The sequence below is a fragment of the Podarcis vaucheri genome, assembly GCF_965113315.1.
Source record: "Podarcis vaucheri genome assembly, chromosome: Z".
NCBI lineage: Eukaryota > Metazoa > Chordata > Lepidosauria > Squamata > Lacertidae > Podarcis > Podarcis vaucheri.
The window spans coordinates 19,551,398-19,574,037 of NC_138758.1; the positions used below are offsets into that span (position 1 = coordinate 19,551,398).

General features: G+C 44.8%; 1 protein-coding gene across 1 annotated transcript in view; it reads left to right on the forward strand.

The window, feature by feature from the left end:
* Window positions 1–22,640, forward strand: part of MID2 (midline 2) — a 202,661-nt gene that overhangs the window by 146,425 nt on the left and 33,596 nt on the right. Inside the window, exons 3-4 of the mRNA XM_082207565.1 lie at window positions 4,617–4,712; window positions 18,690–18,797. Coding sequence (XP_082063691.1) covers window positions 4,617–4,712; window positions 18,690–18,797 — 204 coding nt within the window. The remainder of the gene's footprint in view (window positions 1–4,616; window positions 4,713–18,689; window positions 18,798–22,640) is intronic.

Here is a 22,640-nt window from a genome sequence, read left to right on the forward strand (position 1 = left end):
TTATTGGCCCATGTTTTGGCTATTGGAGCCGTCCTCAACTGGACATGCTTTACGTAAGAACCTAAGAACCCTGCCTGATGAGGCCAAAGACCCATCTAAGTACAGCATCCTTGTTACCTTAGTGGTCAAATAGATGTCTTTGGGACACCCACAGACAAGACCTGGGTGCAGTTGTGATTCCCAACAGCTGGCATTCAGGAGCACACTTTGCCACACTTCAGCACCCCATAGAAACTATGCTTGGGGGTTCTTTGTACAGGCCGAATGCACACATGTCTGCCTCCCAGTTATGAATGTCAGATGAGTCCTTCTAGATCTAGTCCAGCTTCGTGCTCTCATGGTGTCCAAACACCTACGGGAAGCGCACAAGCAGAACTTGAATTCAGTAGCACTCTTCCTACTTATGATACCCAGCACCACCTGAAGGGATAAAAGCTTTTTCTTTTTCTATTTAACGAAGGATCTTTGTGGAATGTGGTATTAGAGCAGCAAGCAAATGCACAAACCTTTTCAGGGGAACTTTCGGTCTGGCTATCCTTATCCAACCTTCTGTGTTCCAGTGTGTGTGTGTGTGTGTGTGTGTGTGTGTGTGTCTTCATTCCCATCTGTTGATGCTGTTAGGTTGATATAAAGGAAGTGCTGGATGGAACGGAAGACGAAGGATAGGGAGAATATGTAACACGCTGATTTCTCTAGACACCCCACCCCTTGATGATTCCATTTTGGAGCTTTCATGTAGGCTGCTTTGGTCTTCCTCACCAGTCAGAGCTGAAATGACCCTGCTTTAGCCGGTCAGTCATTCTGCTCTTTCTTTTCTACCCTTTCAAAAATAATCTGTGATAGATTATTTAGGTTCTTGGGTGGTTCTGCATGTCTCATCTTCACACCCTGCTTTGTTTTATAGTTTGTCGGCATGTTGTATCTACCCAGACCCAAATGCTTTGTTAGATTGACAATGCTTTCAGTAGTAACATCTCTTGAGCTAAAAGCAAAATTAATTTGGGGTGTATGTGTCATCATCACCCCAACAACTGACCGGGCTGTCTGGAGCTGATGGGTCAGTGTTGCAGTTTAGCACTATCTACCTGGAGGGCTGCAAGGTGGCTATCCCTGTTGTAATGAATATGAACAAGACGGCAGATCCATGTGATGCTGGCAGGCGTCAGGGAATCCGATCCCACCCACGAAAGGCTGCCAGGAATAGATAGACAAGGTCTTTTATTCAATATTCACAGAGAGAGGCTTAGAAATGCAGCCTTGGAGTAATGACGATGCTCCGAGTAATCACCACCACCCCTTCTCTCCTCAATCGTCAACAGCACCACCCACCTTACGGTGGCCACTTAGGGACATTTGTCTCCAAGCCCTTTGCTCTCCTACTTTTATTGCTCACCGGGTTCTGGGAGATGGGGGGGTCTGGAATGCTTTCTAGTGATAACATGTCAGCCAGCTGCTCCGGCTCTGCCTCCCGCTCCTCCTCTCCCATCTTTGCCCCTCATCTACCTCTGAGCTATGACCTCCTGCAAACCACTGTTGTAAAACTATACTGTTTTCCTCTTCTCTGGAAGGTTCAGGCTGCGGAGGCAGTCTTCACCATTCCTCCTCTGCCCAGTCCCTGACAGATGCTGGATTTCTTGCAGTCATGGCAATTGAAGCTGGCTTTTAAATATTTTATCAATGTTAACTCAATATGTGAATGAATAAAAGTTGTAGTATATTGAGGACCATCTGGTGATACCTTTCTTTCTTTCTTTCTTTCTTTCTTTCTTTCTTTCTTTCTTTCTTTCTTTCTTTCTTTCTTTTCTACTTTTCTTCTGCCCTTCCATCTTTCTTCTTCTTTTCCACACTTTAAATTAACTCTTGTTGTGTTTATGGAGATAGATGTGTGTGCCTAAATGTATGAAAGGTTCAAAGTATCTTAACAGGGAGGAGCTTCTTTATGGAAGAAGATCAGAGCTGTAAAAGACGGATAGAAAAACCTTGCATGTTTTCTGCTGATTGATGTGTTTGCATTACAATTAATAATCTCAGAAATAAAAAAGGAGGAAGCTTGCTGGTTCATTGTAGTGTGAAGTTTCCTAGGTAATACTCTGCTTTATCAGATTGGTGATGTTGATTTGTGAAGGTTGATGGGTTATGGCTTTGTGGAAGAAAAGAAAACAATTTAACAAGGCGGAAACCAAAGGCTGTGTTGCCTTGGCGCAGAATTTATTTTCTTTTTAGCACACTGTGTATACATCCCTGACTGGAGATAACAGGAATGCAAAGACCACATTCTGGTAGCTGGGGGGCAGACAGGAATAAAATGCATAATCTGAATATTTACTGGTGCAACAAAGCATGAATGCTAAGCAATTTCTGCAGCAACAAATGGGAGGCAATTATATTTTACAGCACTAGAACCACACATAACCCCTTATTTAAACATAAGAATCACAGCCAGGTTTGCTAACAAACTCAAAAGTTCTTGTGTCTTAAGTTCTTAAGTGGCTTCCAACATTTTTGATGGTAACACAGGAGAAGGGAGGTGCCTAAAAACCTGAAATCTGTTTCTTTCCCCCATCCTCAAGTTTGATATGTTTCCTTTCTTTTACATGTAAATAGAACATTTTCTGTGGAAAGAGTTAAAGAACTGGGGAGGGGGGTGTTGATTCCCCCCCCACACCCCATGTCACTGTTTTTATTTAACACAAGTAAAAGCACACTCCTCATCTCCACCCGCTCCAGAGTGATGGTGAGAGGCTGGGGCCTACATGCCTCTACCCATTTACATGTGGAATTTCCGCACCTAAAGAAGGCTTAGTTTGGCCTTTGTACATACTATGCACCCCCCCCCCAAGAATCCTGGGAACTGTAGTTTGTTAAAGATCCTGGAAATTGCAGCTCTATTAGGGCTAAACTACAGTTCCCAGAGGATGTGGGTGGTGCTGTGGTCTAAACCACAGAGACTAGGGCTTGCCAATTGGAAGGTCGGCAGTTCGAATCCCCGCGATGGGGTGAGCTCCCGTTGCTCAGTCCCTGCTCCTGCCAACCTAGCAATTTGAAAGCATACCACTGCAAGTAGATAAATAGGTACCACTCCAGCGGGAAGGTAAACAGTGTTTCTGTGCACTGCTCTGGTTCACCAGAAGGGCTTAATCATGCTGGCCACATGACCCGGAAGCTGTATGCCGGCTCCCTCGACCTATAGAGCGAGATGAGCGCGCAACCCCAGAGTCGTCCGCGACTGAACCTAACAGTTAGGGGTGCCTTTACCTTTACAGTTTCCAGGATTTGGGGGGGGGGTATGCTGTAACTGCACTTTCACTGAATGGTGTGTTTGCAGCCTTGGACTGAGATCAAAAACTAGATTTGCCTTTTATCTCCCTTGGGTCCCTCTGATTCCTGTGGCTTCCTGACTCAGAGGCATCAAAGCAGGGCTGACTAAATTTTGAGGGAGCTCTCAGTAAACTGCCCTCTGTTAATCTCCTTTAACTCTGCATACATTGCGGCTCAGAAGTGGCAGGCAGCGAAAGGACGCCAATGGAGCAGACATGACATAGCATCAAGGGGATTGTGGAGAAGCTTAACTGGCAACTCCCAGAACCTCTTGGGGAGAAACCTTGTCTGGGGCATTGTGGGAAATGAAAATGGCCGCTCCTGAACTCAGCTGCCTGGTGTGTGTTGTGGGGGGAGGAAGGCTGAAATGGGGACCCAAGGCAGGTATCAGTGTTGGGCCTTGTCAGGTTGTGGGGTACTCCTTCCTGTTTCTTGGCCCCATGTGGGGGACCTGTGGCCCTCCTGATGTTGCTGAATTACAACTGGTCTATGCTTGGAATTGTAGGAAAACAACTTTTGGAGGGCCAAAGGCTCCCTATTTCTGCTCTTCGTTCTTTTGCGAAGTCTTAAAAAAAAGAAAAAAGTTCAGACCACCTTTCTCATTTGCTTGTCCTTCCCTCTTTCCCTCAATCTTACCAATTAAGCATATCTCAGATCCATTTATTATTACGTTGTATTTTTACACCATTTAATGTCAGCACATCTTTTGATCCAGGGAGAATCTGAAGTCTATAGGTCAGAAGGGGGCTAATCAGGGTTGAAAAGAACCTCCGCTGAGACTAACCATCAGAATAGACAGTGGGGGGCTACGTGGTTCAGTCATCTTGACTACTTCTTTTTTGTAAGGAGTTCTTAAATTTTTCTCAAAGCTTTGTCTACTCTGTTTCCTTTCCTCGCTTCTGACATCCCTGTCCTCTTCCTGGACCATTTTTACATGGCTTCCTAGCACTCAGCCCACAGTTCATATGACATTGTGTAGGTTTTTGTTTCCCTCCTTTGCCAACTGACCCCCCACTTCCTTCCAGAACTGAAATTGTTTAATGCTCTGCAACCTTTACTCTCAGAAGTTAGCACATCCAAAGAATATTCCATTACAGCAGCTCAGCCAATAGCAGGAGAAAGTGGAGCTTTAAGAAGACATGCATATTTTTGTTGTATATAACTGCCCATATTTCGCTGCCCTGTATTTGAGTCTCCAGGGCCCATTGTTTCATTGATCTTGTTGCTTGTGGCTTATTGATGTTTATTCTTTGTTCTGCCCCCCCCCTTTGTCTCCCCTCTCCTTTCTGTGCCTGCAGCAAACACTGGAGATGAACCTCACCAACCTCGTTAAACGCAATAGCGAACTAGAAAATCAGATGGCCAAACTGATACAGATCTGCCAGCAGGTGGAGGTATGTGTTGGTTGCAAATTTTTCGATGGTGAGGGCATGTTGGTGTGTCTTGTATGTGTGTTGGGGGTCAGGTGGGAGAGTGAGCAGTTGCTGGGGGTGGGGGTAGGAATAAAACTACACTGTAGACCACTCACCAGACTTTCTGCAGTGTGATGCAAGAGTATGCAGCGGCACCCTTTCAAGCTGGTTCCACCATCATGGACAACTGTTGAACATATTCCAAGTAACCCAGGGTGTAAGGCCAGGACCTTTGCTGAAGCTTAGCAGGTCTGTTCAGTGTCTGGATGGACCTGTGCCTCGCTTCAGGTTCCATTATGGAAGAGTAAGTAAATATATAAAACAAAACAACCTACATGCTGCAAGTCCAGCTGCTGTGAATCAGCATGGGGGGGTCCTCATCCAGGGATGGTCCATGGGCTTTCCTCTCCTTGCAGGGAGAGAGCAGCAAATGTAGAACAGGAAGAGAAGGCGAAAGTTTGCCTGCTCTGCAGTTGTAGAGCTGCTGCTCTGCTCCTACCATTGCTGGCGGTCCCTTATGTAAATATATTATGTTTATATCTCCTCCTTTGCTCCAGGGAGCTCAGGGTAGAAGCTACGTTTCTCACAACAACCCTGCAGAGTACACTAGGGACCTTGGCATGCAAAGCACGAGTTGTGCTACCAACAGACGCGAGAAGCAGAACCTTCCCTTTTACACCGTGTGTAGGCTCAGATGGGAGTGGAAGTTGGTTAGACAGCAAGGCAAGAGGGAAGCAGCAGCATGCGAAGCAGGAAGGGAGGAAAGAGGAAATTCTTACTCTTTATTAAATTTCTATCCCACCCTTCCTCCCAAAGGAGCCCAAGGCAGCAGACAGTAAAGCAGCAAAACAATGCAATTTAAAATAAAATATGGACATGATAAGAACATCTTAAAAATTTTATTATTATAGTAAACTTGGAACTTGCACCGCTTTCACTTACAAGATCTCAGGTTTACGGGGGTAAGGTGGAGGAACAAATACATAAATGGAGAGTGGGTATCATTGGCCTTGGGAAGGAGGTGTGAGGGCTCTGGGAGGCAGCCTCTGAAAGCCTTTATGTCTCAGAAGATACCAATCAGGCACCTTTTGTTTGGTTTTCTAAGGGTGTCTTGTCTCCCCTACCACATGCCTTTTCTAGCTGCTCCCAGCCCTCTCATTACACCCTGTAAAAACCAGATGCCAACAGATTAATACTTCCCTGTAGCTATTAAGCGGCAAGAGCCATGACTTCATCAACAATGAACCCTCATCTAGTACATCTGTAGGCAAGAGAGCACTTTAATGCTGTACTATTTCCAAAGGCAGAACAATTAATAGTGAATTAGTTCGCTGCTTTGTTTACCAAGGCAGTACACTGGGAGAAGCCATAGCAATTAGTTTCTTCTTAATGGGCTATTGATTTTCAGTTACTAAATTAAGAAGCGGTTCCTTGAACAAGCTGCTTCTTCTTCTTCTTTTTAATAATGGAAGTAGAGATACTGATCTATTGCAGTGGAATCCAATTCGATAACTGGTTATTTAGTTTACTTGAATTAGTTTCCTCTGGAGAAGCCACTTTCCCCACCTCTGCATGCACACCCACTGGTTATCTTCCTAACAAGGCCAGCCCAACCATTAAGCAGGGTGAGGCAGCTGCCTCAAGTGGCAGATACTTGGGTGTGGGATAGGTGGGAAGGAGAGGTGCTAGAGAAAAAAGGCAAGTAAGAGGTGACATAATAGATGTTCATAAAAGCATACATAGCATCAAGAAAGTGGATAGAGAAAATATATACAGTGGACGCTCAGGTTGCCAATGTGATCCGTGCGGGAAGCACATTCACAACCCACAGCGTCCACAACCCGCAGCGCTGCGTCTGCACACGCACGGGTCACGATTTAGCACTTCTGCACACGATTTAGCGCTTCTGCAACCCGAAATCGCACAACCCGAAGCATCTGTAACCGGAGGTATATCAAATGAAGCTGCGCTGTGATCTGTGATCTTGCTTGTTCAGTGACCTTTGGTTGTGAAGCAGTTTATAAACCTACAAATAAATAAATAAATAAAGTAAGTAAGTAGCCTGTGGTCCAGTGGTCAGCCGCTGGTCAGTTTCCAGTAGGCTACCCAATGCCTGTTGGTTGCTGGGGCTGTGGTAAAAAAATGCTCTTTGTCTGATCCTCCTTAGAAGGATGAGGAATCTGTTGCCCTCCAGATGTTACTGGACTCCAGCTCCCATCATCCCTGACCATTGGGCCAAGCTGCCTGGATCTGATGGAGTTGAGTCTGGAGGGCCCCACAGGTTCTATGCCAAGGGCGTGTGTACACATGATCACTTTAACAGAGACCAATGATACTTTAACTGTCAAGAGACCCAGTCTTCATTTTCACTTTGTAAATTTTAAAGAACAGTTGGCAGATAGTGGGCTGATCAACATGATTCCACGTTTCTCTCTTCCCAAATCCTTCCTCAGAACACACCTTTCCTGAAAAGGTTTTGTCGTGACCAATTAATCCTTCTTCCCAACAGCAACAAAAACCACAATACATTCTAACCTAGTTTGATCCCATTTCGCCTTCTCCTTTGTTGTTGTTGTTTATTGTCAACATTTAAATTTTAAGGTCCTGCAGTTCCACTTCTAACCTACCCAATAACTGGGGCAGGAAGCATCCCTCTGGATGTTGTTGGACTACAACTCCCATCATCCCATATCACTGGCCATGCTGGCAGGGGTTGATGGGATTTGGAGTCCAGCAGCAAAAACCTTGTCTTCCCTTGCCCTATAAAGCTCAATGTGCAATGATAGCACTGTTAAAATAACACCTAGGGATTGTCACACAATTAAAGAAATCTTAAATCAGTTTGGTTGTGGGTATTTTGATGATTTACATACAGCAGGGCAAAACTGATAGTTCTGAAGATAGCATACTTTTTAAACAATGCACATATTTGTTTCAGTCAAGATCCTATTAGCAGAGGCATTGCATGTTCTCTTTAGCACAGGACAGAACTCTCCTTAAAATGATACTTGTTCTACATGCAGCTTTATAAGTTGTATTAATATATATATATATATATATATATATATATATATATATATATATATGCTTTCGTAGATTTTCACGGGTATAGGAATGCAGGTTTTGGTGTCTTCGGGTGTCTTCCCGTGTAAGAGTCGGGGTGTCTGTGCGACGTTTCGACGAGGTCTCACTCGTCATCTTCAGGCTGGTGCTTTCGGCTTCTTGTTACTGGAACAGAGCTCTGTTCCAGTAACAAGAAGCCGAAAGCACCAGCCTGAAGATGACGAGTGAGACCTCGTCGAAACGTCGCACAGACACCCCGACTCTTACACGGGAAGACACCCGAAGACACCAAAACCTGCATATATATATATATATATATATATATATATATATATATATATATAAAATCAGGATGCCTTTTTAGTTGGTCAAAAAGCTGTTAATCTAATGGATTAATCAACCTAAATTGCAGTTTTCAGCTCATTTAACTGGGAGTAAGCCTCATTAAACACAGTTGGGCTTCTTTCTGGGTAAACACGTAAATAATGTAATTATTGCTGTCTTTACTCTTTTTGCATTTACTTCTGACTTCGCTGTTTACAATTCCCCACTTATAGTATGTACTATATCTGCAACTCACAACAGCACTTCATGCATCTGATGAAATGGGCTGTAGTTCACAAAACCTTATGCCTCAATAAATGTGTTACGTGTTTGGCTATGTACGCGTTCCTGCCTTAAAATGCAGTTAGGGAATTACTTTTCTGAATTTGGATTGAAGCTGGCTTGGGAGAACACACATCCAAATGCATCTGTATATTTCCTAAGAAACACCCAGGTAATTGCAGGATGGATATGGATTGTGACTCACGTTGTGTGTACACTGCTTCCCAAATCAGTGCTGGGAGTGCACTGGGTGCAAAATAAATGGGTGTACCACAAGACTCTTTGATGTCAGTGCTATCTCTGCCACCACTGCAGTTTTTACTGTCTCTGCCCACCACTGTCACTCCCTTGAGGAATGCCTTGTTCTTGTAAAGCAATGCCAATCCCCTCCTAGTAAAAATCTCCCAGTTTCTGCCACTCTGTCCTCTGGGAAAGGATTTAATATTTGCAGCAATTTCGTTTTCAGACAAAGCTCGTCGTGGAAGAGGTATACGTCTCATTTCCCCATCACCAACCCTCTCCAACTTCTCACCATAAAGTGGTCAAAATGTGTGTCCTGGGTCCCTTCGGCAGGCTGTAAAGCTAAATACAGTAAATGAAATAATCGTTAAGTGCCAGCCCAAAGCAGGAGGGAAGGACTCACAGTTTCAAATCTCACAAACGAATTTATTGGCCCCAAGAGGCTACTGACAGGAGGGCAGTTATGTGCCATTGAAGTGGTGTGGTTTATAGAAATATAAGGGAATGCCTTATATTGAGCCAGCCTAGTGGCCTTTGGCAATGTTTCCCTGCTTATTTCAGTTTAACAAACCTTCTGTGCTATTTTAACTCCTGTGCACTGCCCACACTTAAATTCAGCTGCTCAGTTGCATTCCCCGACATGTATCTTCCAGGTGTAAAGTCCTTTGCGCTTTCTGTTTGTTTAATTATTATTTTTTTGAACATTTAAAGCATTTTGGGCTTTTTACTTTAGATAAAAGGCAAGCAACAGGCAACATCATAGTGCTGCATAAAATTATGCATTGCATGGGGAAAAGGGATAGATAAAGGTGCTCCCCTCTCACATAATACTAGAATTTGTGGATATCCAATGAACCTAAATGTTGGAAGATTCGGGACGGATGCAAGGAAAGTACTTCACGCTTTCACATAGATAAAACTATAGAAGGCAGTGATGACCACCAATTTGAGTGGCTGTAAAAGACTATGAGATAAATTCATGGAGGATAAGAATATCCTCCATGACATCTGCAGCACCTGAAAGGTGTGCCCAGGGGTAAGCAAAATTGTGCCTTCCAAATGTTGCAGACTACAACTCCCTTCAGTCCCAGCTAGCTAAGGCCAATGGTCAGCCCTAAACATTTTGGGCCTCAATTATTTGTTAAGCTGTCTGCACCTGTACCATCCTGTTCTCATCCCCTAGATACCTGGAGTTGGTGGCCATGAGAAACAGGACATTTGATGTCATGGCCCCGCAGTGTTGGAATTCCTTCCCTGTAGATTTGCAGTTGAGTTGCTAGACTCCAGACATTTGGAAGGTCTCTTTCAGTTGGCTTCCATTTAATAATTTCTCTTTTTCCCCTGGCTGGATTGCAGGTAGAATTGGTTATGGTATGTTTTAATGGCCAATGGGTTTTAAAATTTGGAATTGAATGGGTTTTTATTATTTAGTATTTTTTGTCATTCTTATGGGTTTTTTTGCATATTGGATGGGCATCACTCAGAGAGAAAAAGAGATGAGTAGAAGCAAGGAGAGAGGAAGACTTCAGAATCCCAGATAAAGGATCTGTAAGATATAAGGCAGGGGTCTGCAACCTTTAAGACAAAGAGAGCCACGTGGACCCGTTTCTGAAGAAAAAAAACCCTGGGAGCTGCAAAACCATTAGGACATTTAAAACAAATATATCTCCGGAGCCGCGATCTAACAGCAGGAAGGTGACGTCGAGACGGTGCGTGACTAACGCACGCACCGCCCCATGCGACGTCACAGCCAGTACAGCGCCCGCCACAGTAGGAAGTGTTGGGGCGCACAATGCGCCTCCTCCCCTCGCTAGTATCCGCCCCGGAGCCGCAGCAAAGGTGTAAAAGAGCCACATGCAGCTCCGGAGCCGCGGGTTGCTGACCCCTGGTATAAGGATAAAGTCATAGACTTAGGAATCCAGGAGCTGGAAACCAGGAGCCAAGAGTTGTGCTGGGGAGTCAAGAGTTGAGGGACCAATTCAGGAGTCAGAGCCAAGCCAGAGTCAAAGAGCACATCAAAACACCATCACATCTAGGAAGACCATTGTTTCTCAAGCAAAGTCCTATCCCAGACGGGAAGTCTTATTATAGCCCTTCCTGTCCAGAAAGGTTCAATAGCCAACCTGGGTGGAGGGCACAGATTCAGAGGCTGAGAATACTTCAGTGCCTTAGGCTAGAAGATGCTTCAATCTGCGGTTCTGGGCATACTGGACAGGGAGTTGTTCACAGAGGTACAGCAGTTTCTTTAAAACAGCCTCCTCTAACTAGGTGTCAGTAGTGGCTGGTACCCAGAGACAGGGAGGCAGCTGGTGTAACCAGAACCAAGGCAAGGCAATTAAACATTCAAGTTTCATCCCCATCCTCCTACACACTGCTAAGTCAACATTGGGACTATGGTGGAGGAAGCTAACAGGCAATGCCACCTCTTGGTCTAGTTGCAAGTAAGACGCATGTGAGGACCAGCCGAGGGCGGACTGAGATTGGTGGGATGGTGCTCCATTTATACCAGTGGACCAATCCCCACTTCCAGTGCCCTCCAAATGTTTTTGACTACAACTCCCATCAGCCCCAGACAACACTTTAATATAGCCCAAAACACCTGGAGGAGAGCAAGTTGGCAGAAGGCTGTTTTAACATAAGATATTGCTGTTGCACTCTGCTGAGATATTGCTGTTGAATCTCTGCTGAGAGTCCAGGTGCTTACCCAAGACTGTTTTGTTAGAAAATCAAAATCAAGGCACAGTGGTGCAGCCTCTCCCACCCAGCACACATTGTGTTCTCGCTCCATTCATCCTCTTCCCAAAAGGAAGACAGCCCAGGCTCCATGCAGCCACTCTTCTTTTTCCTTCAGCCTATGTCATGCAAGCTGGAATCCTAAACCCATCTCTGCCCACTGTAACCCTGGCAACTCACAGATTCTAGGGTCCTCCCTTGATGTGCTGAAGACTGGGTAAGAACATCTTTGCATTTCTTAATGGCTTATGCCCAGGTGTTGCTCCAGCAGGAAAGGCCAGCTTAGTCTGCATTTCTACATTGCTAAAGCCAACACCTGTCATCTCCCCTTAACTCTCAAAGCACTGATTAAGCCCCAGCGCCCAGGAGCCTGGAAGAGGTCAGGGTGCCCACAAACCCTTAACAGTATGTTGCACCAGGCTAAGGAACATTGGCTCACCTCTGGCCTGGCAGCTGAGCAAGATTTCAACCCTGGCTACTGCCACCCAGATTTCAACATTCTTGCTACTAAAACTTCCTGGTTCCTTCCATCTGCGGCTCCTGGTGTGTGTGTGTGTGTGTGTGTGTGTGTGAGAGAGAGAGAGTGATCATACTGCCTCCTACTCAGCTGCTTTCTGAGCCACCTGTGAGATTCATCTTCCTCCTGCTGAGGCATCATCTTCCAGTGGCTCTGAGTCCTGGGCCATGAACTGCCATTGAAAGCGGCTGCCGCACTTTGTGTTTCTGCTTACCCAGCAACTTGATCAAAAGCGAAGCAGATGAAAGGGATCCAAGCAGCCTTTTCCTCTCATTAGTCTTGCTGAGAGGGCAGCCTAGCCAAAGGGGAAACAGTTCCCCCTCTTAACTGCTTCTGGCTTTTAGCTGTGCTTCTGAAGCTGTTTTCATTCTGGCAACAGTGCTAGCCCTTTGCTTTCCCGTGTCACTTGTGGCAGACAAAGAGAAGGGAAGGGTAGCAAGGTAGGATTGATTTGAGCATCAGAGTTCAACTCTGAAATCAGCTTTCCAGTGACAGGGTTTGCCCTCCAGACCACAAAACACTGTAGCATCTATAGCAGGGGTGGGGAAACTTTTTTCCGGGCAGCCCCCTAGGGGTTGCATGCCAGTAGTGAGTGAGGCCATAGGCAAAAGTGGACAGAGCAAAGAACATACTTTTTCTCTTTGTGCAATAAGGTCATTTTAACCCATTTTCACAGACCGTTCTCTATCCTCCATCCTTGCAAGCAAGTAAGACCATTACAAGAGTTCAAAAGACACATTCCAGCCAGGCAGAAACACTCAAAAGGGGTACAAAACAGAACTGCTGAGGGGTGTGGCCTGTGGAGAGTCCCAGGGGCCAGGCAGAGAAGCCTGAGGGCCACATTTGATTCCAGGAAGTGGGGCTCTCCATCACTGGTCTAAAGGACTGTTTACTCCAGGGATGTGCAACCTGAAGCCCTCTGCCTAATTTCCTAGGATGCTTGGCCTAATTGCAGAAGCAGAGAGTATAGGACACTGCCATATATCAAGTCAGACCATCTAGCTTAGCACTGCATACACAGACTGGTAGTGGCTCTCCAGGGTTCTCTCCTAGTTCTACCTGGAAATGCCAGATATTGAACCTGGGACCTTGCAAAAGAGATGCTCTGCCACTGTGTCACTGTCCTTCTGCACAGAGGTGATGGAGAGGCCCTTTCTGAGAAGATACAGGGCCCATGCTGCTCATCAAGCATCACTTGAATATCTGGCACTCCCTCTGCTCTCTTTAGTCCTTAACATTTCATACTTCTGGGCACTTACATTGAAAAAGAGCGCATACATGCATGTTCCCCCGCTTCTTCCCATGCACCAGATGCTGCGTGTTGCCTCAAGACCTATAAGGAGCACACCAAATGGGATTTGCTATTTTCTTTCAGTTGGGAAGTTTCAGAATCCCTTCCAACCCCGGGCTGCATTTTTCCATTTCATTTAGAAGCTTTAAGCTCTGCCAATCACGCCTTCCGGCCTGTGCAGCCAAGGAAATGCACATTTTCTGTCTTAGTGAGCTTGTATCTTGCCAGTTGTCGGATGCAAAGGCCTGAAAGCCAGCAGAAAACGAGGCAGCAGGAAATATCTTCAAAGCTGGGGAGAAACCCCACTACAGTGGTACCTTGGGTTAAGAACTTAATTCGTTCTGGAGGTCTGTTCTTAACCTGAAACTGTTCTTCACCTGAAGCACCACTTCAGCTAATGGGGCCTCCTGCTGCCGCTGCACCGCCACCGCGCAATTTCTGTTCTCATCCTGAAGCAAAGTTCTTAACCTGAGGTAATATTTCTGGGTTAGCGGAGTCTGCAACCTGAAGCGCCTGTAACCTGAAGCGTATGTAACCCGAGGTACCACTGTATCTCTGCTTCTGTGGTGGTGTAGTGGTTAGAACTAGGACCTGAGAGACTTGGGTTCTGATCCCTGCTCAGTCATGAAGCTAACTAGATGGCCTTGGGCCAGTCAGATTCTGTCAGCCTATCCCACCTCACAGGGTAAAAAGAAGAGAACCATATGTGCCACCTTGAGCCACTTGGAGGAAAGGTGCAATAACAGTTTAAAATAATTTAATTCTCTTATTTCCCCTACTGCTTTTTACCTGACAACCACACCTGACTTTGGATTTAGGCACCCTTTGCAGAGAAGGTGAAGCCTTAATGCCCAACCTGCTCCTTCTCTGTTCCATTGCACAAAGGTATGCTATTCTTTTTCTCCTGCCCCTTTTCTTCCTGCTTCCCCTCACCTGGTTTCCCTTCTTTGCTGCACCTTCTCTATTCCAGACTAGTATTGCCTTGGCATTTAATTTTTTGTCCCCCGGTCAATTAAGCACAGCATATAATGAAAGGTCAGTGTGGGATTACTTCCTGATGCAAACAGAAGCTTCAAATGAGCAATTTTCATCAATACCACACTTAAGATTACTCCACTTCTCTGCCTGCTCCAGTCCCGATAATTATCAGTGTGTGAGTACACACAGCGGGGGCATGTTAAATTCAAAGATGCTTTTATTGTCATGGCATCAGGAAGTATTTTTTATTTGCACTGTGCGTTAAATCCCATTTGCCATTTTAAGGTTCATTCACTCCATTTGGACAGATCCTGTTGGAGCTCTTTGCAATCCCACTTTATATTTACCAGCTTGAATAACTGGGTGTCATCAGCAAACTTAGCCATGTTAATGCACACCTGCCGGGGGGTGGGGATGGACTGTAGCTTAGTGGTAGAGCATCTTATAAGCAGAAGGCTGTGGGTTCAGTTCTCAGCATCTCAAGGCAGAGCTAGGAATGATCATTGCCTGAAACCTTGGAGAATTGCAGCCTGTCAGTGTAGACGCTACTGAGCTAATGGTCTGTCTTGGTTTAAGGCAGCTTCCTGTTTTCCTGCCGCTAATTTGGCTCCAAATGTGATGTCAGGAGCCATCCATGTTTTACCCATATAAAACTATGGCTTCCTAGCTGTCACAGAAGCTAGAGCACCAGCAGAGAACATGCAAAGCTGTGCATGGGCTGGGACAGGGAACTTCACATATTCACATTTGAATAATCATTGTTGAGAAATTGGAAAAATAACCAGGAACATTATGTCTGGGAAACGGGGTCAATTCAGTATAGCGGATGGAGTTTTGGACTTACTCCTGGGAGACCTGAGCAAACCATGAAGCTCACTGGGTGATCTTATGCCAGATGTTGTGTCTTGGATTAACCTATCCACAGGGCTGTTGGGAGGACAAAATGTAGGATAGAGACCAGGGATAGCTCCTAAAAGGGATTGCTCCTAAATATGTAATGAATGAGTGAAATTTTCAGCAGTCATGTAAGTGGGGTAGAAGAGGTTCAGACATGTTGCAGCGCACTTGTGTAAGAGCCAGAACCACAGCCCACAGTGTTCATTAAGAAAACCCTCTCTTCTCTCACATTTTGCAGAAATGACTACAAAACAACAACAACAAAAATAACCTCTTTTGTGTAACTGCCTTCTCATTTCCCCTCAGCACTCAACTTTTGACAAGAAGACCAATGAAAAGCTGGCTAAGAGGCAAACTAAACATTACATAGCAATGTGTCTAACAAAGCACAAATTGATTTTCAATGAAAAGCAGCCATGGGGGAGTGCAGTTTTGAGCAGATTGGCAGTGGGGGACAAGGGGATGTTCCCAATGGCTCAAAATCTATTGCCCTATGGGGGAAGATAGAAAGAACAGCCTAGAGAGTGGCCCCCTGTCTCACTTCTGCTGTTCGTACAGAAGGCCCCCGTAGAGGTCCATTTTATTGTATATTCATGATATGTGGTCATGATGCTATTTGGGTCACACTATTTGTGCCTGCAAAAGTTCTGAGGTAGTCACACTGCTTTATTTTCATTTAGTGCATATCCTGTAACTTCCTGTGACTTAACCATACCACAGAAGTTCCGGGTGGTGGTGTTGCCCCACTTTTTTTGCACTATCGCCCCTCCAGACACCAATAATATGGTAGCATTGGGGAAGCCTTGAAGAACAAACTACCTGAAAAATCACATCTCCTTATACAAATCTTCCAGGGTGCTAAGGTCCTTGGGCAAGCACCTTCTCTTAATCCCACCAACATCAGCATCACTGTTGGTGGTGACACAGGAGGGAGCCTTCTCTGTGGCTGCTCCCATATTGTGGAATTCCTTCCCAAGAGAGTTTAGATGGCTCCCTCTTTGTTATCCTTTTGCCAGCAGGCTAAGACCTTCCTATTCAGACAGGCTTTTGAAAATGAAAGGTGCAGGCGGTGCTGACCACTGGGTTGCTGTCAGGGCAAACTGTATTTTAATTTCTGGTTCTAAATGTGTTCTGGTGTATTTTAATTATTGTTTTTATCTAGTTCATTTTTATTACTTTGCAGTTTATAATGTCATTTTTAAATGCTGTAAGCCACCTTGAATCCCAGTTCGGGAGAAAGGAGGGATATAGATACATTAAATAAATAAGCAAGCAAGCAAACTAAAACAGAAATAATCCACCACGAATGCACTATTACTGTGTCAAGAATTTGTCGCAGGATGCACCTACAATAAAATAAGGGGCTCTTTGGTGGCCTCTGACTTCCCCGACTCCTGCCAAAGGGCTGCTCCAGAAGCACCTTGCCTCAAGGGGCAGAGAGAGCCCGGCTCTTTTCATTGTACCTCATCTTGCTGCTTTATTATACAGTTTTGATTGATGCTTTAAACATTCTTATAAAAAAAAATTATTTTAAAAAAGTACACTAAAAATTGATGTTAGGGTTGCTTGAAAAGCAGCTTATGAATACCTTAAATTTCATTTATTTGCCTTGCTAAATTCATATACCATTTTAGTGTTGTAAGACATCCTCAAAGTTGTAAGACATCCTCAAATGTTAAATAGAACATTTAAATTATCGATAAGAAACAGTTAAAATCAGGCATTCAAAAGATGATTAGAATCAACAGTAATTAAAAGAAATGAAACGCACACAACTTCTACATAGCTGGATAGACTTACCTAAATAAAAATGGATTTCAGCAGCTGCAGCAAAAGTGTGTATAGGGAGACAAAAGTTCAGGAACTTAGAAAGTGCAGTTACTGCCACACTAAGAAACTGACTTCGTGTAAGCCAGATGAATGTTTTGTGGCACCTGTAACAGTGCCAAATAAACAAATAAAATCACTCTCACACATACTTCTGGAATATACCACAGGGGTACCATTGCACAGCTTTGAGTGTGGAAAACAGCTAGTAGAGAAAGAGTGAAGAGTTCTCTCTCCCCCACCACTCCTCTGCTCAAAATAACCACCTCCTGAGCCTTATCTAGGGTGGCCATGAGTCCTGCTTTATTGAGGACAGTCCTCTGTTTGAAGAGCAGTCTGCTCCAAATTTGGTTTAAAAATAAAGAGTCTTGAAGTTCTCGATCAACAGCACCTGGACAGCAAACTGAGCAAGCAAAACAGGTCACCTGGTCAAAATCTTCGCCAATATGGTGAGATATGTTGTATTTCTATTTAAATTATAATTCTTCTAAATTTGCATCAATACATTTAAAATAAATACATGCAAATATCATCCAAATGTACACACTCTTTTCTCCTATTGATATATTCCTCTTTTGTGGTGATGCGTCAGTGGCAAGCCAAGGCTTATGTAGGCTGTTTGTTTCCCTAGCTGTCTGTTTGTCCATCCATTCCAAAAAGTGGGAGGAAGAGACTTTATCCCATGTAGCACTAAGTAACTCATTCCATTGGCACAAGGATTTCTCCCCTTTTTTATTAATAGTTTTAAACTGAATTTTCCAAAAAGGAAACAGAAACAATTGCAGTCAAAAAATACAAACTGAATAAATCAAGACAATGTGTACTATGCATGCGAGTTAGGGGGAGAAGGGGGGAATGGCTGGTGGCCCACCCCACCCCACCCCAGTACTCAGACATTCAAGCAAATAGCTTTGTATAAGAAGTCCATATATCTTCCCATTTTCTTGTGTTTACAGAAGGTCACCTCCTCATATGCTGCCAGCTGAGTCCTGTCCTCTGTGTGCTGCACAATCACAGCAGTAGGCTCTTTCTTGTTATCTTGAATGGTTAGATGTTAGACCATGAGTGCTCTTAGAAGCCAGTCCCTTAGAAGACAAGTTCCAAAGGACTGGTATGTAACTCAGTAGTGTAGTAACAGCTGTAAGGACTTATGCCCAGTTACCTTCCCTCCACTCTTTCCAGGCACAATCTGCACTTTAAAGCTCCGTGTCTGAGTACCCTTTTTTTCTCTCCTCCAGAGCTTTTACCATGGAAACTCGCTCTTTAAATCTCAGTCAGTGCAAATGGCAATCTGCAGAAAACCCAAATTGACATTTGTTTTGATTGAGCACTAAAGAACAGGTTTTTGCAGGGAAAGTTCCAGGGCAAAAAAGGAACAATGCTCAGACACAGAACGTTTAAGCATGGACATGTGCTTGAAAGTAGCAGGGCAAATTGCAAGTGTGGCTAAGCCCTAAATATCAAGGAGGTATCCAAATCCATATTTATGCTGCTGATGACTTCTAACCAAAAGACTGTGACTCTAGCAGAAGACCAAATCAACAATGATTCACACTTGTGCAGTAGAACTTCCTATTCCTGTACATGCACACAACCAGTCTGTTCTGGTTCCCCACTACCAATCCTATGGAGCAGATTTGGAGAGTGGGTGAAAGTTCTGCTCAGCAAGCATAAATCCTTGCGCTAATAGAATGAGTGCATTGGATAACACCTGAAGTCACGGCTTTGTTCCTTGAAGCATTTGCTCCATGAAGACGAGAAACAAAATCCTGTTCCATTCTTCCCATTTGGCTTGTTTTTCGGCTAGGTGAACACAGCCATGCATGAGGCCAAACTGATGGAGGAGTGCGACGAGCTAATGGAGATCATCCGTCAGCGCAAGCAAGTGATAGCCGTCAAGATCAAAGAGACAAAGGTAGGACCATGCTGCCTAATTTACTGTTGCCCCTCTGCACTCTGGTATGACCTGTTACGTCACCCTTAATTCTGTGAACCATTTGCTTGTGTAATTAATTTCTTTATTTTTCAGTGGCTGTATATCTTTCGAAATTTCCCACTGAGATGGGAATAAAAGGCTGCGTATTCATCATCCAGAATTGACCTCCACAGTCATTTATGGACACATGGTTAAGACTTCTTTTCAGGGAAGACAATCTTACTTGGCTATGAGTGATCGCCAAAGAAGAAGAAGATACACCATACATGGCTTCCCCCAAAGAATCCTGGGGGCTGTAGTTTACCAATAACAGAGTTATTTAAAAAAAAAATACAGTTCCCAGGATTCTTTAAATATCTGGTGTGTACACAGCATTTCAGGCTCATATTTAGGGAAGCAGGTCTTTTTTATCAAACTTGCCTTTGATGGCCAGAGATAAGGGTGGGTTGAGGTAGCAAAAAATCAGCATTCTGAGACCCGTTGTGATGGAGTGGGCTGCAAGTCAAAGAAAGAAATAAGGTGCATATTTATTAATTAAGTGCACAGGACCCCTTTCTTCATAGAAGAGTAGCTGCTTACAGTCCATGAAACATTATCTTATTCTTCCTTTAACCCTTCTGCAATATTGGGTGGACATTACACCTCATATGTTGCAGAGTCTAAAATTGTGAAATTATGACAAGGATGAGGAGAGGAACATAAAAGCCCTGCCACAAGCTGTTCCCCCCACCATGGACAGTGGTTTTAGAGGCCTTGAGCAGAGGGGTGTGTGTGTGTCCCTAATTATATAGACAGTACCCAAAAATTGCAGTTTGTGTATTGGAAAAGAACTCTGTTTTTCCCCCTCATCACTTTCTCTCATATCTATATCTATATCATCTATATCTACACACACACACACACACACACACACACACTCCTTATGAATGCAAAGATTTGATTGAAATTACATGTGAATTTCCAGTAGAATCTCAGGAGCCAGAGGGTTGGCTAAATAAGATTGACAGTGGTCATGAGCTAGGCTTCAGCTCCCATTATTATCTCCCTGCCATTACTAGCAAAGCCAAAATGAATTAAATAAAGTCTACAAAGAATTAAGAAAAAAATGCATAATTTATCCAAGTTGCAGAATTCAGCTGGGGTGGGGGGCAGAGTTGGCACAGGATTTTTATGTTGTCTTTTAGCTGGGAATGCATACATCAACCTGGCCTTGAGTAAGGGTATAGATAAAGGGACCCCTGACTGTTAAGTCCAGTCGCAACCGACTCTGGGGTTGTGGCCCTCATCTTGCTTTATTGGCCAAGGGAGCCGGCATTTGTCCGCAGACAGCTTCTGGGTCATGTGGCCAGCATGACTAAGCCGCTTCTGGCAAAGCCAGTGTGGTGTAGTGGTTAAGAGCGGTGGACTCGTAATCTGGGGAACCGGGTTCGCGTCCCCGCTCCTCCACATGCAGCTGCTGGGTGACCTTGGGCCAGTCACACTTCTCTGAAGTCTCTCAGCCCCACTCACCTCACAGAGTGTTTGTTGTGGGGGAGGAAGGGAAAGGAGAATGTTAGCCGCTTTGAGACTCCTTAAAGGGAGTGAAAGGCGGGATATCAAATCCAAACTCTTCTTCTCTTCTTCTTCTTCTTCAAAACCAGAGCAGTGCATGGAAACGCCATTTACCTTCCTGCCGGAGCGGTACTTATTTACCTACTTGCACTTTGAGGTGCTTTCGAACTGCTAGGCAGGAGCAGGGACCGAGCAACGGGAGCTCACCCCATTGCAGGGATTCGAACTGCTGATCTTCTGATCGGCAATCCCAAGAGGCTCAGTGAGATTGCTGGTTGATCCTGAGTAGTGTTTCATATCAAAATAGCTCTGATATGTGAAGATGGTGCAAAGGACAAAAAACAGAGTGAGAGATTGGTTGGGGGTTAATGTACTTTGGCTTTGATTTGAGTAGCAACTTGCTGAGTTAAGAAGCTGCCTTTTAGTGAGGAATCTGGACCTCGATTCTTAGAAGACTGATTTTGCAATATCCAACACTTAATCCTATGATGCTCCAGAAATGACAAGGCAGAAACTCTTGCTTCTGCCCCTGTTACCTTTCTTGCAGGGCCTTCCCTGCCCAGCAACCCAACTCTAAGGAGGAGGGAGAGCTGGGCACGGTGCCACTCACCTCCTCACCATGCCAGGTGTTTGCAGCCTCTGCTTTTTGGAAGCCCTCCTTTCCCCCTTCTTTCCTTCTGATCGTTTTCTTGATGAGTCTGGGCATAAACGAACCATCCATCAGCCCATTAAATCCCAGCAGGAGAGTCATTTCCTTGTGCAAACAACCATTTGAAGTTCTGGTCTGCCTGCTGCTAGCTGGAATGAGCGTCTCTCTCACTCCCTCTCGCTCCTGCTTGGCATCGGCTTTGACATTTCCAGTAATGATGAATGAAGGTGAGCAGGGGAAGATTGGCAGGAGCAAAGCGTGGCAGCAAGGAGACGGGAAAGGCATTAATTGCTCTGCACCTCTGCACTTAGCAAGCTTTGGTTTTTTCCTCCCCATCCTGTCATCTCAGAAAGGGGAGCTGCACACCCTCAAGCACACACCCCAAAAAAATCATTGGAACCCTATTGTAGTAGAGACAACGTTCAGTAGTGGTTCCAGTGGTAATTGCTGATGCAAAGGCACCTTCAAGCTGGGATGGCTGCAGGATAATAATAGGTCATATCCTAGGAAAGGAAAGCCCAAGCTCTTAAGTACAGCCCTGCTCCCTGTAAATTCAGTCTTCTCCTTATACCACACTAGACTATTTTGTCCATCCAGCCCAGGGTTGCCTACAGTGACTGACAGTAGCTGTCCAGCAGAGGTCCTCCCTATCATCTTCCTTTTTTCAAACTGGAGGTGCCAGGCGTTGATACGGCAACTTCCTTCCTGCAAAGGAATTGCTCTTGCAGGAAGAAAACCATCACTGCATGTGCTGTTGCTGAGCTGGAATGCATTGCAGTGGTGATGGTGGTGGAGGACGTACAGTCCTGTGGCCAGCAAGCATTTTCTTGGGAGCCTGCCATTGTGCTGCTTCCTCCGTAACCCTCCAGGGGTGTTGCAGTACGCAGTTACGAATTCACAGTGCATTTGACACCAGCGTTCATTCCATCTCAGAGCTCGAACAAGACAGCTCTGACTTAACAGCCAGTGACTCTGCATGTATGAAATTCTTGCTAGTTGAGTTTGGCAGGGCTATTACTGGGCAGCACTGTTACCCCAGGCCAAAGTAATGGCAGAAATATCAGTCATAAATCAAACTTGTCATCTGGTGTGAACACAGCTCGATCCCAGAGCACATCCGCTATCAGCACAACCTGTGCCTGCTTCCATGCATCCTTCACTCTGAAAGAGAAGGATTCAGGCAGCGTGTGAGGTTTGCTTGCTTATTTATTTAGTCACATCTTAGAAATCCCCGGCAGTATGGTCCCTGTTTTGAACCAGAATTTGAAACTGTGGGATGAACCCATGCAGTAAAAACAAAGGTTTGGTCCCATCCATCATCATCATCATCATCATCATCATCGGCAAATCTATTTATTTAAAGAATTTATATCCCAGTTTTAATTACAACAGCCCTTAAGATATCCTGGTCTAAGTTGTTCAGGACTTAGTACCCTGGTACAAGAACCTTGAATGGATCCCAGTAGCAGGTCTTTTAACACTGGTGCCTTGTCTTGGTGGTGGTTTATTCCTGGTTTCGATCTAGTTCAACCTCCATTCTTTTGATGTGTGTAAGAAGAGAGAGTCAAACCAGATGAGACCTTTACAAAACCTGAACTGTAATTTGGAAGTTTCTCTAGGTC